This window comes from Gorilla gorilla, chromosome 7, assembly GCF_029281585.2.
Source record: "Gorilla gorilla gorilla isolate KB3781 chromosome 7, NHGRI_mGorGor1-v2.1_pri, whole genome shotgun sequence".
Taxonomy (NCBI): domain Eukaryota; kingdom Metazoa; phylum Chordata; class Mammalia; order Primates; family Hominidae; genus Gorilla; species Gorilla gorilla.
In genome coordinates, this window is record NC_073231.2 from 109,597,156 (window position 1) to 109,610,473 (window position 13,318).

The window sequence follows — 13,318 nt, forward strand, 5'->3', positions numbered from 1 at the left end:
ACAGGCGTGAACCACCATGCTTGGCCACTTTTAACACTCTTTAAGTATCAGCCCAGGCTTCCTTTTCCATCTTCTTCAGACTTCCTCCTTCCACCCCACAACTCCTGCCTAAAGCTGGGAAATCAGCCATTTTACCAGAAACCAGAAGCTACCAGGACTTCTCTTTCTCGAGGTGTATCTGGTCCATACTTTGTTCTTAGGCAGATATTAATCTCTGAACATAGCCGACAATGTTCAAAGCACAGTGTAACACATATATTATATTATAATTGCCCTCCTACTTAGATTCTTTTATCAGTAAGCCGGCATCTTTTTTCTCCTTTGCCATTAAGGCAATGGATGGCTTAATGGATGAAATTGATGAAATGGGGAGACTGAAGCTCATTACTTCAAGCTGAGGGTATTTGGGGAAAGTGTTAGGTATACAGAAAAGAACAGTCAAGGAAAAGCTTGTTTCTTCTATTCTTCTACATTGTAGGGGAGGAGAAAGAAGACAGGTGAGGCCAGTAGATGATTAGAGGTATGTTCCAGTCTCTTCTTTCCAGGCTTTGACTCAGGACGAGGATGCATTTTTGTTAAATTGAAGGGCATCTTTTACTCTTATTATTATTTGAGATCCATGGAAGGGAATCACCCTTCGGGATGCCCTAGCATCCATCAGGGGCATAGATACTTCAGAATGAACTTGGCAGTGGATCATGATTAAGAAAGGCCAAGAAGGCCGGGTGCGGTGGCTCACGCCTGTAATCCCAGCACTTTGGGAGGCCGAGGCAGGTGGATCACGAGGTCAGGAGATTGAGACCATCCTGGCTAACACTGTGAAACCCTGTCTCTACTAAAAATACAAAAAATTAGCCGGGCGTGGTGGTGGGCACCTGTAGTCCCAGCTACTCGGGAGGCTGAGGCAGGAGAATGGCGTGAACCTGGGAGGCGGAGCTTGCAGTGAGCAGAGATTGTGCCACTGCACTCCAGCCTGGGCGACAGAGCGAGACTCCGTCTCAAAAAAAAAAAAAAAAAAAAGAAAAGAAAAGAAAAAAGAAAGGCCAAGAAAAGGCCAGACTTGACTTCCAGAACTGTCCTTTGTTCTAGTGTGGCATGAGCATAACTACATGTCCTAGACATGACACCTATCTATAGTGAGGGATGAGATGACTTTGCAGAAGAAGCTGCAGAATAGACAACTTTTGCCATAGTGGAATAGAGGATCATTCAGGGACTAAGTGTTTGGCAGTGCTGGTGGGAACCAAAGTGAGATCAGGTTTATTGAGAAGTGCAAGTCTGTCTAAGTTGAGAAGAATCAGACTATCGATTGGATGAGCTGCAGGTTGTGTAGCAGCATAAGTCTCACAGAACACCTGAATACTTTCTTGGAGAACAGCCAAAAAAGGAGCAGAAATATCAGAAATTGAGAACTTGTCCAAAGGAGCTATTATTTATTGGACTACAATTTACTGAGTAGCTTTAAAGAAGAATCTGACAAGTGTGCTGTTGAGAAAAATCAGATCAAAAATAGAGAAATAAATAAGCTACCTTTCTTTGTGAGTAAATTTTTCAAAGCCACAGCGATAGCCAACGTAGAAGGGTTTGTAACAGCTAAGACTGGGAAATGCTTAAGGTTAAAGCTCTCAGGAGGATGTGCTGTTGCCTCCCAAGAGATTTAATGAAGACCCATCAGACATTCCTTCCTGCTTCAGCCTGTAAGTGTGACTATTGCTAGAAATGCTGTGATTACAATTCATGGTAAATCTGAAAGTCTTGCTGCTTGTATCAGGGGCATCAGATGAAGAAAATTTCTGATTTTTGTTTTGTAATCCAGAATCTTAGTATTTACAGATGACAGTATCTCTTAATTGCCTAAGGAATCCTATTAGAAAATGTTAACCTTCTGGGATACGAGCCAATGTGTCTACTTTCAAAATCCACCATGGCAGTGCTGGGTGAGGGCTTGTAGTTTAGTAGCACAAGCTACCCTTGAATTCTGCCTTTTTAGAGACACAGACACCATGGATCTGATCATGGGAATGCTTTAGGGTAATGCTCTGGTTGAGCCTCTGGATTTCCAGACCTCTTGCAGATCTCTGCATCCTTGTTTTTTTCCAAACACAATGTGGGCCAGAGGGAAAGATCTATGGTGGGACTGCATTCCTTTTGTAACATTTATCATAATTATAACAATATTTGTGCAATTATTTGTTTGCTTATTGTCTCCCTACTACACTTTATACTCTGTAGCAAAGCGTATATTTGTTGAGCTTTATTCACCAGCTCTTAGCATAGCATTTGGCATATAGTAGCCATTTAGTAAATATTGTATAAGTAAATAAATAATGAATTGGTGTTAATAGTTACTTGCCCATCTATAAATAAATTGGAATTCTATGATTTCAATTAATTTTTATGGTAAATTATAGGTTCATCTAAGTTTATCTACTAAACTAAATGTAATATTATTCTTTTAGTAGAATGTGGTGAATATATTATAGTCACTGGTGTGTTCGTATGTGCTAACAACCAGCTCTCTTTTAGAAAAATCTCTGACTTTTGGCATTTTCCAATTTATTTAGTCTAAATACATCCACCACAGCTGATTTCAAGCTAACCCACATTACTTCATGGAATGTGGAGTTAGGGAGAAAGCACACAATTTGTTTTCATGAGTTAGTGAACAACACCGAAGCTCTTTCGTATTCATGCCCTAGTAATATATTGTTCTTCACATACAAGATTGTGCTAGTAATACACATTGAATAAGCATGTACTTTAAAAAGACTGTGAATTAGTCAAGGTAATGCTATCAATTATAGAAGGTAAACTCAAAAAATCTTTAAAGCTCAACTTAGTAGAAGTTTAGTTTTCACCTATGTGAAGTCCACACTGGTAAGCTGATCAGCTGAGTGCTCTCCTCCTAGTGATTATTCAGGTTCCCAGGCACCTTTTTTTCCTGTGGCTTCCTTATCTCCAAGGTCTTGGCTGAACAGCATGAAGATAGCACATGAGAATTTTTAAAAGTTTATGAAAGTGGCACACCCATTCCACTTATAATCCATTGGTAGAATATAATTGTATGGTCATGGCTGCCCAAGATAACATGGAAAATGTAGTTTTCTAAGAGGAAAGGAAATAAGTTGTTGAATAGCTAGCCAGAATCTTTCACAATTTTCTATTTATGTAATGGTTACTTGATCAATTTATACTCTTTTACCTTATTTCTTCTCTGACAAATGCACACATATTTATAAGCTGGTTGGCAATGGTTAGGGGTAGAGTCTAGTGAATTCCTTTTTCTGTGCAGTTAGCTGGATCATAGGAGCTTGGCCTATGGTCTCGTTAGTGTAAGTCTTTAAACTATAATCCCTCCCTTTTTTGAATTACTCTATTTTTTTGTCCCTGTTTAGAAGAAAATCATAGTATTTTGCAGACCTTTAGATTGCTCTCAATTATTGTATATACCTAATGTAAGTTTTTTTTTTTTTGCTTTCTTTTAGTATTCACTGCAGCTGTTATGGTTATTATTTTTGTGGTTTAAAAAAGATATTTGTATTTTCCTTAGTTTTTTTCCCTTCCTTTCCTAACATTCCTAAGAATGTTTATGGAATAAAACATATGGAAGTAAGTGACAAATTTGGGTCATTAGAGATTATTCCATCTCTTAATATTTCTATATTATTTTTAAAATTTTGACATATTTAGGACTGAAGGTAATAATAATTTATAATTTTGAACCCTGTGTGTTTTGTATTCTCAGGTTCTAGATGTTTTTGGTAATTATGAGAATCAGTTAATAGTCTCTAACCAGGGAGATTTATAGGCATATATATTTCTAACATATTTTAGATGGCATTCCTTATGTGGTTAACTTAATTGGTTAAAGGGTTCTATTAGCAAAAGGCCTGTGACTTTATTGCCAAATTAGATAAATTTTGTTCCATGGACACAGAATTTATCTCTAATAGCTATTAATCATTTCATAGTCAATTAATGAAAAATCATTTCACAACATATGTGTATTTATGAGAGGTATTGGTGTGTGTGAGAGGTAATTCAATACCGTCGCCAATTTATAAGCTAAGCTGCTATCTGTGTAAAGGGCTACAAGTGAAAGTATCAGTTTTTCTGTACTACAATTGTGTTGCTAATGATGGAGATACAGTCCGAGAAGTGCATCATTAGGCAATTTTGTCATGCTAACATCATGGAGTGTACTTAAATCTAGATGGTACAGCCTTCTACACACCTTGGCTAGATGATATAGTCTGTTGCTCCTAGGCTACAAACCTGTACAACATGTTACTGTATTAAATATTGTAGGCAGTAGTAACATAATTAAAAGTGTTTATGTATCTGAACATATTTAAATATAGAAAAGGCATGGTAAAAATATGGTATTATAATATTAGGGAACCACCCTTCTATATGTGGTCTTTTGTTGACTGAACTATTGTTATGCAGCACATGACAGTACTTGATGTGGGTAGATCCGGAATTCCTGAGCTTAAAGGATTAATAAACTATTAATCCAAGAGTAGGAGGAGATGGTAGAAGAAGAAAAGAAAGGTAACCAGGGTGTCAATATATGAATAGGAAAATACTAGGAGGCGTGGTGGCTCACACCTGTAATCCTAGCACTTTGGAAGGCTGAAGTGTGCAGATTGCTTGAACTCAGGCATTCAAGACCAGCCTGGGCAACATAGTGAAACCCCATCTCTACAAAAATACAAAAATTAGCTGGCGTGGTGGCACATGCCCATACTCCCAGCTACTTGAGGGACTGAGGCAGGAGAATCATTTTAACTTGGGAGGTTGAGGCTGCAGTGAACTGACATTGTGCCACTGAACTCCAGCCTAGGTGACAAGGTAAGACCCTGTTTCATGGAAAAAAAAAAAAAGAAGAAGGAAGAAAGGAAGGGAGGGAGGAAGGAAATAAGGAAGGGAGAAAGCGAGGAATATAGGATAAGGGAAGGAGGGATATAGAATAAGGGAGGGAAGAAGGGAGGAAAGGAAGGATATAGGAGCTAGTGATTTAGGAAGGAACAAATGATCTAGTCAGAAAAGGAACAAGCAGTGTGCATAGCCCAGGCAATGTGAGAAGGATATTAACACATGGAGAGTCTTTAATAGGAATCAGACATCATCCTTCATACCTTATGCTCATCTGTCTTATATTAATATTCACTAGATATTAACAGATGAGGAAAATTAAGCTGATAGTGTTTCCAATTCTTTTTCTCATTTTGGGCTCCACAGAAACAATACGACTGGTGCAGTCAGCAGTTCACACTAAGGTAAACTGACAAGGCTGTGTATGAACTCCTTTGGTCTTAGCCAGTCTGAGGAGCATACTTGTAACCCATTTAACATATTGAACTAGGAATCTCTGCCATAGACCGGTGGTTCTCAAATGTTAGCAAACATCAGAATTACCTGGAGGGTTTGGGGAAAAAATATTGCTGGGCACTGCCCCAGAGTTTCCTATTCAGTAAGTCTGGGGTGGGACCTGGGAATCGGCACTTCTGGTGATACTGATGCTATTCTCCCAGGGATATTCTTTGAGAAGCTCTGCTCTGAAATACATTAAGTAACCTGCTTACTTTGTGAAAAATTTTATTTTTCAACTGTTACAAAGCAGCAAATGCTGTTTCTGCAGATGATAGTGATTTGATAATTGTCTGTCTCACAAGCTCTCGTTTCTGTTGTTAATTACCAGGCACAAAGGGATGCTCTTCTTCAGTACTCTGAGTGTGACCTAATTCAGATAAATTTATATCTTATAATAATCTAGAATAGATTATCACTGAAGCATAAATAACAACTTGTTTAAAACAGAAAAGTTGAAATTCAAACTTCATTTATTTTTACATAATTTTGTGGTTCTGTTTTGCGTGACTTTTTAAAAGAGATATGCAGTACCTGCGTTTGTCACAAGATGGCATCAAAAGGCTGAGATGCTGGCTCAAATTTCATTTTTGAGACTGTTGATGGTTAGATATATTTCATGTCTATTAAAACTAATTATAGCAAAAGAAATTTGAACTGAGGCATATTCTTTTTAATTTCAGTGAGATAATGGTGTTTTCACATCAAAATACTTTTATAAAAATAAAATACATACATATATTGATATTATTTATGACTAATTCTTTAGGAAATTAATGAACATACATCTTGGCTTAATAATATCAAATATATTATTACCATATTTCCCCCAGAAGAATTTTAAACAACCTAAACTTAGCAAACATTTATTATATCTTACTATTCTGTAATTTATAAGGTTTTATTATGCTAGTAGAAGATGTAGTTCCTGCCTTCAATAAACTTCAAATTTAATTGGGGAGAAAAGAAATGTATATACAATTCAATGAAAGAACAAAATAATAAAAATGAGCAAGTACAGTGTTGTGTGATAAGATCTGTACAAACTATGAAATGGAATAATGGACAATAAGGTAAAAAATGTGCATGGTATTTTACAAAAACATTTTTGTGTCAGTTGAAAATGCCATGTTGAAACTTTTACTGTGATTATCTATACTGTTGTAATTTATTTTATGTGAGAAAATGTTTAGCAACCTGGAGAGCTGTGTAAGAGTAAGTATTTGACATAAACAAAACATTAGCACTCACACACTTGAATTATGAACGGTTATTTTATGATAATATGGCTTTTTAAATGATTAATTGAAAAGGATTTTTCAGAAAAGGGTGAAGGCCTTTCTGGCCACAGAGATATTAATTACAATATGTTTAGATTTCTGGAATCTGAAAAATATATCTGTAGAAAAATTGAGTATAGAATAGTTGTGCCGGGGTTGGGGGAGAGGAAAAGGGCTGTTGCTGTTTAGTGGGTGTAGAGTTTCAATCTTGCAGGAAAAATTTTAAAGATCGGTTTCAAAATGTGAATATACTTACTGCTACTGAGGTGTACAATTAAAAATGGTTAAAATGGCAAATTTTATGTTGTGTCTTTTGCCACAGTAAAAACATCAGATGCATTAGTATAAATTATTAGCAATTAATTGGTTTTTTATAGAGGATCAACAAAGCTTGTAGCTTTATTTTAGCCATTAGGTGCTACTTGAAAAAAATAAAAGCCCCCTTAAGAATATAATTGCTGATAGAATGTTAACCTAATGCTAACAGCTAATTTTCCTTATAACAAGTAATATTCTAGATATTTTAAATAAATTATTTCTAATATTCAGCCTCAAAATACAGGGAAATTATCATCTTTATTTCCCTATTTTATCATTAAGGAAACTAAGTTTTATAGATATGAAGTTTCAGTTCCTTGTTGAAAGTTGCAAAGTTTCTAATTTTGGAGTTGGTATTTAAACCCAACTGTCTAGTTTCAAAATCTATTTTCTGTGTATTACACAATGCCTCTAATTTAAATAAAACTAATTAAATAATACAAATGAACAATCAGCAATTTAGGACTCCAGTTTGCTATCTCTGTGGTCAATAAATATTGACTATTTCATTAGAATTATTCAGAAAAATTAAAAGTATATATTATTTAATTTACAGTAGCAGTTAATTAGGATTATGTTTTAACTTCAGAAGGATAACCACGTAATTTTTTGTTTGCTTGAATTTTTGTCTCTTTTTATTTGTTTTTAACTTTTGGGAACACTAATTTTTTCCCCCTATGTCTTCATGTGCAGGTTATGTGGGTATGTAATTTGTGCCGAAAACAACAAGAAATCCTCACTAAATCAGGAGCATGGTTTTATAATAGTGGATCTAATACACCACAGCAACCTGATCAAAAGGTTCTTCGAGGGCTAAGAAATGAGGAGGCACCTCAGGAGAAGAAACCAAAACTACATGAGCAGACCCAGTTCCAAGGACCCTCAGGTGACTTATCTGTACCTGCAGTGGAGAAAAGTCGATCTCATGGGCTCACAAGACAGGATTCTATTAAAAATGGGTCAGGCGTGAAGCATCACATTGCCAGTGACATAGCTTCAGACAGGTAAACATTTTGTTTAATCTTTAGGCAAATGTATTACTTTTAGTCTTCATTCCAAACAGAGATAACAATACATGAAATGTTTAGGCAACGGTGAGTTGTCTAAGTAATGTAAACATTCATATGTTTTACATAAATACTATATGTGATGTTCAGGACTTGACCTATCATAGGTTTGAACTATCTTAGATTTGATATGGGAGTGTTAGGTTATCAGATAGATTTCCCAGCATAAAGAAGTGAAATAAAACAGGTAACTTAGAAGTTTTTGTCAAAGGAAAGACAGACTGGCATTGGACTAATGGGAATGAAGAAGAGATGGCTATAAGACTCTTTATAGAGGTTGGATTGATGGGACTAGTTGGAAGTGGGAGTTAAGGTAATAGGGAAGGTTAACAATATCTCCAAAGGTTCTATCTTGGGCTGAAGGATGATGTGGGTTTTCAAGCAAGTATATGCAGATCCGACATCAGGTTTATAGTGAAGGATTTCATGAGTTTGATATATCCATGTGGTAACTCTGTTGTAACTATTTTGGCTCAGTTCTATGGGCTTCTTCGTGTTCAAAGTGTGATACTTAAAATAGTACATAGGGCTCTTATATTTCCCACCTTTGGAAGGAGAATAAAGGATTTTGATGGGAAGATTCTTTTTCTTTCTTTTTTTTTTCTTGAGATGGAGTCTCGCTCTGTCACCAGGCTGGAGTGCAGTGGCACAATCTCGGCTCACTGCAATCCCTGCTTCCCAGGTTCAAGGGATTCCCCTGCCTCAGCCTCCCGAGTAGCTGGGACTACAAGTGTGCACCACCATGCTTGGCTAATTTTTAGTACTTTGGTAGAGGCGGGGTTTCACCATGTTGACTAGTATGGTCTCAGTCTCATGACCTGTGATCTGCCCACCTCGGCCTCCCAAAGTGCTGGGATTACAGGTGTGAGCCACCGTGCCCGGCCTATTTTTCTATACCTTATTTTTCCGTTTGAATAAAGATAAATTTAAATCTGGTTTATACTATTTCTGTTGCCCAGAAGTAGCAGATACATTTCTGTGTTGAATAAGTACAAAGTCATGCATTCCTGCAGAAACAAATCTAAATTGTACATATAGTATGGTAGGTTCTTGGGTATCAGTTCTAACAAGTAAGACCACTGGGAGTCATTTTAGATGGTGCCTAAAGTCACCACTCCAATACATTGCTGGATCTTGAGAGAAAAAGAAAACAATGACTGCACCAGTTCTTTTGCAAAGTAGTAAAAGGGAACAGTACATGTAATCCTATCTTTGGGGAAAACAATCATCTTAATCTTGTGGGGACTTCCTCTGGGAGACTGGGTAGAAAGACCTCAGAGTTATCCTATATAGAGGACAAGGAAGTTGGAGTATTTAATTTATCAGCTCTCCTTTACTGTTGGTCCAGGGCTGATCCTGGGAATTGTTAACTCTCTGAAACTCACTGGCTAGAGAAAGCACTCAGGCAGAGTGTAACAAACACTTATAGTCAGCAGATTTTGCTATGTAGGGAATGGTGAATGATGAGGCAATGTGGTTGGGTTGCTGGTAGTATCTGCTACACAGTGACTTCAGAGATCAAGAAAGTTCCCCAAATGGCAGTTATAATGGTCAAGGTATATGAAAAAAATAGATAACCAGTGGAGATAGAATTTTTTAAAAATGAGTGAATGAATGACTAAGTAAAATGAATAATGGGCTCTTTTTCGTGGTGCCTTGGAGGCATTCACCTGCTTCAAGATGAAGCTGGACATCTCCTTCCCAGCCACTGGCTGCCAGAAACTCATTGAAGTGGATGATAAACGCAAACTCTGCACTTTTTATGAGAAGCATATGGCCACAGAAGTTGCTGCTGACGCTCTGGTTGAAGAATGGAAGGGTTATGTGGTCCTAATCAGTGGTGGGAATGACAAACAATGGTTCCCATGAAGCGGGGCGTCTTGATTCATGGCCGTGTCCGCCTGCTAATGAGTAAGGGCCATTCCTGTTACAGACCAAGGAGAACTGGGGAAAGAAAGAGCAAATCAGTTCGTGGTTGCATTGTTGATGCCAGTCGGAGCGCTCTAACTTGGTTATTGTAAAAAAAGGAGATAAAAATATTCCTGGATTGACTGATACTACGGTGCCTCGTCACCTGGGGCCCAAAAGAGCTAGCAGAATCCACAAACTTTTCAATGTCTCTAAAGAAGATGATGTCCACCAGTATGTTGTAAGAAAGCTTTTAAACAAAGAAGGTAAGAAACGTAGGACCAAAGCACCCAAAATTCAGCGTCTTGTTACTCCATGTGTCCTGCAGCACAAATGGCGCCATATTGCTCTGGAGAAGCAGCATACTAAGAAAAATTAGGAAGAGGCTGCAGAATATGCTTAACTTTTGGCCAAGAGAATGAAGGAGGCTAAACAGAAGCGTCAGGAACAAATTGCTAAGAAATGCAGACTTTCCTGTCTGCAAGCTTCTACTTCTAAGTCTGAATCCAGTCAGAAATAAGATTTTTTGAATAACAAATCGATAAGATCAGACTAAAAAAAAAAGGATAATAGGAATATAGACTCCATTTGTTTAAAAATTAACCACATGAGATAGCTTTTTGTGGAGCTTAGAGAGGCAGGGTTAGTAAGATTAAAATGAAATACTAAAGCACTAGGTCACATAATAGAATATTAAGTTTTGGAGTGCATTTCATCAGGAAGTTATGCGTGTTAAAAATAAATTCAATAAATTTATGAGTAGTTAATTCATCATAGACAAGGTAAAGCCTATCTGTAATCTTTGTTTTTTGTTTGTTTGTTTGTTTGTTTGTTTTTGTTTAGAGACAGAAGTCTCTTTTTGCTCAGGCTGGAGTGCAGTGCCATGATCTCAGCTCACTGCAACCTCCGCCTCCCGAGTTCAAGCGATTCTCCTGCTTCAGCCTCCCAAGTAGATGGGATTACAGGCACCCACCACCATGCCTGGCTAATTTTTTTGTATTTTTAGTAGAGACAGGGTCTCACCATGTTGGCCAGCTGGTCTCATATTCCTGACCTGAGATGATCCACCCACCTCGGCCTCCCAGAGTGTTGGGATTACAGGCGTGAGCCACCGTGCCCGGTTGCCTGTCTGTAATCTTTGAAGAAGGTGGTAATGAGAACAAATAAAAATCTTATATTCTTTAATGCCTCTTTCACTTACAAGTACTGGCCCGAATAAACAATTGAAATTGACCTATTGTGGGGAGCCAACAGGTTGTAGTTCCTTTTATTCTTTTCTCTTTTGCCTGGTGCTTTGGCTACTATTACTAATAAATTCATGCTTAATGACTAAAAGCATACTGTATATCTTCTTTCCAAACCTTACAAATGCCCAACCAATGGCTCCTTTTGTTCACAAAAATTACTTTTAGTCAGGAAAGAAGTTAGAGTTTAATATCAGATTTGGTAGTTATGCCAAGAAAATGGAACTCATTGTAATTTACATACACTTTTATTTGGGAAACACTTTAAAGAGTATTTCTTTTATTTTAAAATGCAGATTATACAGTAGTTAATTAGACATTTATCTATAGCCAGTATTGAGTCCTTTGAATTTCTTCCCTTACAGCAAGGGGTCAGCAAACTATGAACCTGGGCCAAATTTGACTTGCCACTTGGTTTTTGTAAACAAAGTTCTTTTGGAACACAGCCACTCCTGTTCATTTATTTATTGTCTACGGCTGCTGTCAGCTGCAATTCCGTAGTTGAGTTGTTGTGGAAGACCATATGGGTCTCAAAACTGCAAATATAGTCCGGGTGCAATGGCTCATGCCTGTAATCCCAGCACTCTGGGAGGCCGAGGAGGGCGGATCACCTGAGGTCAGGCGTTCGAGACCAGCATGGCCAACATGGTGAAACCCCGTCTTCACTAAAAATACAAAAATTAGCTGGGCTTGTTGGTGCATGCCTATAATCCCAGCTACTTGGGAGGCTGAGGTAGCAGAATCGCTTGAACCTGGAAGCTGGAGGTTGCAGTGAGCCAAGATCGTGCCATTGCATTCCAGCCTGGGCAACAAGAGCGAAACTCTGTCTCAAAAAAAACCCCTGCAAATATTTGCTCTCTGATCTTTTCAGAAAAAGTTTGCCAATCCCTGCCCTAGAGAGCAGTTCTCTTAGTGTTGTAGAAATTTCTCCCTTTGCCCATTTTCTTTTGTCACCATTTAAATTTTTTTAATTAAACCTATTTTTTTTTGTTCCTTCGTCTCCCACCCTGCCTGCCAGCTTCTATCCTTCTCTTTCTGTCTCTCTTTCTTCTTTCTTATCAGAATGGGTTTTATTGCAGTATTTGAATTGGACAGGGAAATGAAGGTAATGCTAGAAATATAATTTCAGTTTGAAGCATTAGTAATTTGTTTTTTCAATACCATTCAGAAACCAGTGGCTTCGGAAAGAGAAGCTTCAGCTCAACTTAATTTAAATCTCTGTGGACTTATAACTATATTTGAAACAGAAAAGTATGTTACTCTTTTAAGGAGCTTTAATCTATAACATGATGTAGTAGTTTTGACCTTTTTAAATGACTTGTTATTTCTCTCACAGGTTTTGGTACAGTGTTTTACAGATAGGCCATTAGTATTTATTGAATGAATGAATATCAAGTTGGCCTTAAACCTTAGCGTTGAGTAGGTGAATACTTACTTAACATATACTCATAAAATTGCAATTCTTTATCAACTTAGATGCAAAATATTTTTGAGTTTCAAGTATGTTTTTATTTCAAAATAACTTGTGAAATACATTTTAAAACTGGAATTTTTTCTCGTTAAGAAAATAAAATTAGTGAAAACTAAAGTAAAACTGTTTAAAAACATTTAATTGATATTTCTTACATTTGAAATTATTTAAGTTGGATGCTTCATAATTTTCATAGTTGCAAATTAGTGAAATGTAGGAAAATTTATTTGCAAAATTTTACTATTTAATTTGTAGCAGTTTCTACAACATTTAGGGAAGTTAAAAAGTAAGAAATATGGATAGTTTGTATGGTAGATGAGAAAGAACTAGAAGTCAGAAAACCTAGGCCCTGTTCTCACCTTTTCCCCATAGTGTCATCATTTCTAGATGTTTATTTTTTTCTCTGTGTGTCCTGTTTTCTCATCTCTGGAATGGGAAAAGACAGTCTAAATTCTGAGAAGACTTCCAGTTCTAAAATTCTTTATTGTGTTGTATTTTAAGCTCCTCGGCCATGAGATAAACTTGAAGGCATTCTCTTTCACTATTTTTTTCCTCCCATAACTGGTAGTTGTATGACAAATTAATGCAGGATCATCTTCATTCATATTATAATTCATTGTTATAATTCATTCATTCAACAGATATTTATTGAATGTC

At 37.0% G+C, this 13,318-nt stretch overlaps 1 protein-coding gene and 1 pseudogene across 39 annotated transcripts in view; both read left to right on the forward strand.

The window, feature by feature from the left end:
- The window catches only part of RIMS2 (regulating synaptic membrane exocytosis 2), a 752,291-nt gene that overhangs the window by 262,115 nt on the left and 476,858 nt on the right, over window positions 1-13,318 (forward strand). For all 39 annotated transcript variants that reach the window (XM_055348803.2, XM_031014115.3, XM_055348807.2 and 36 more), the window contains one exon: window positions 7,665-7,975. In XM_055348803.2, coding sequence (XP_055204778.1) covers window positions 7,665-7,975 — 311 coding nt within the window. The remainder of the gene's footprint in view (window positions 1-7,664; window positions 7,976-13,318) is intronic.
- On the forward strand, window positions 7,989-12,599 carry LOC129524180 (small ribosomal subunit protein eS6-like; annotated as a pseudogene).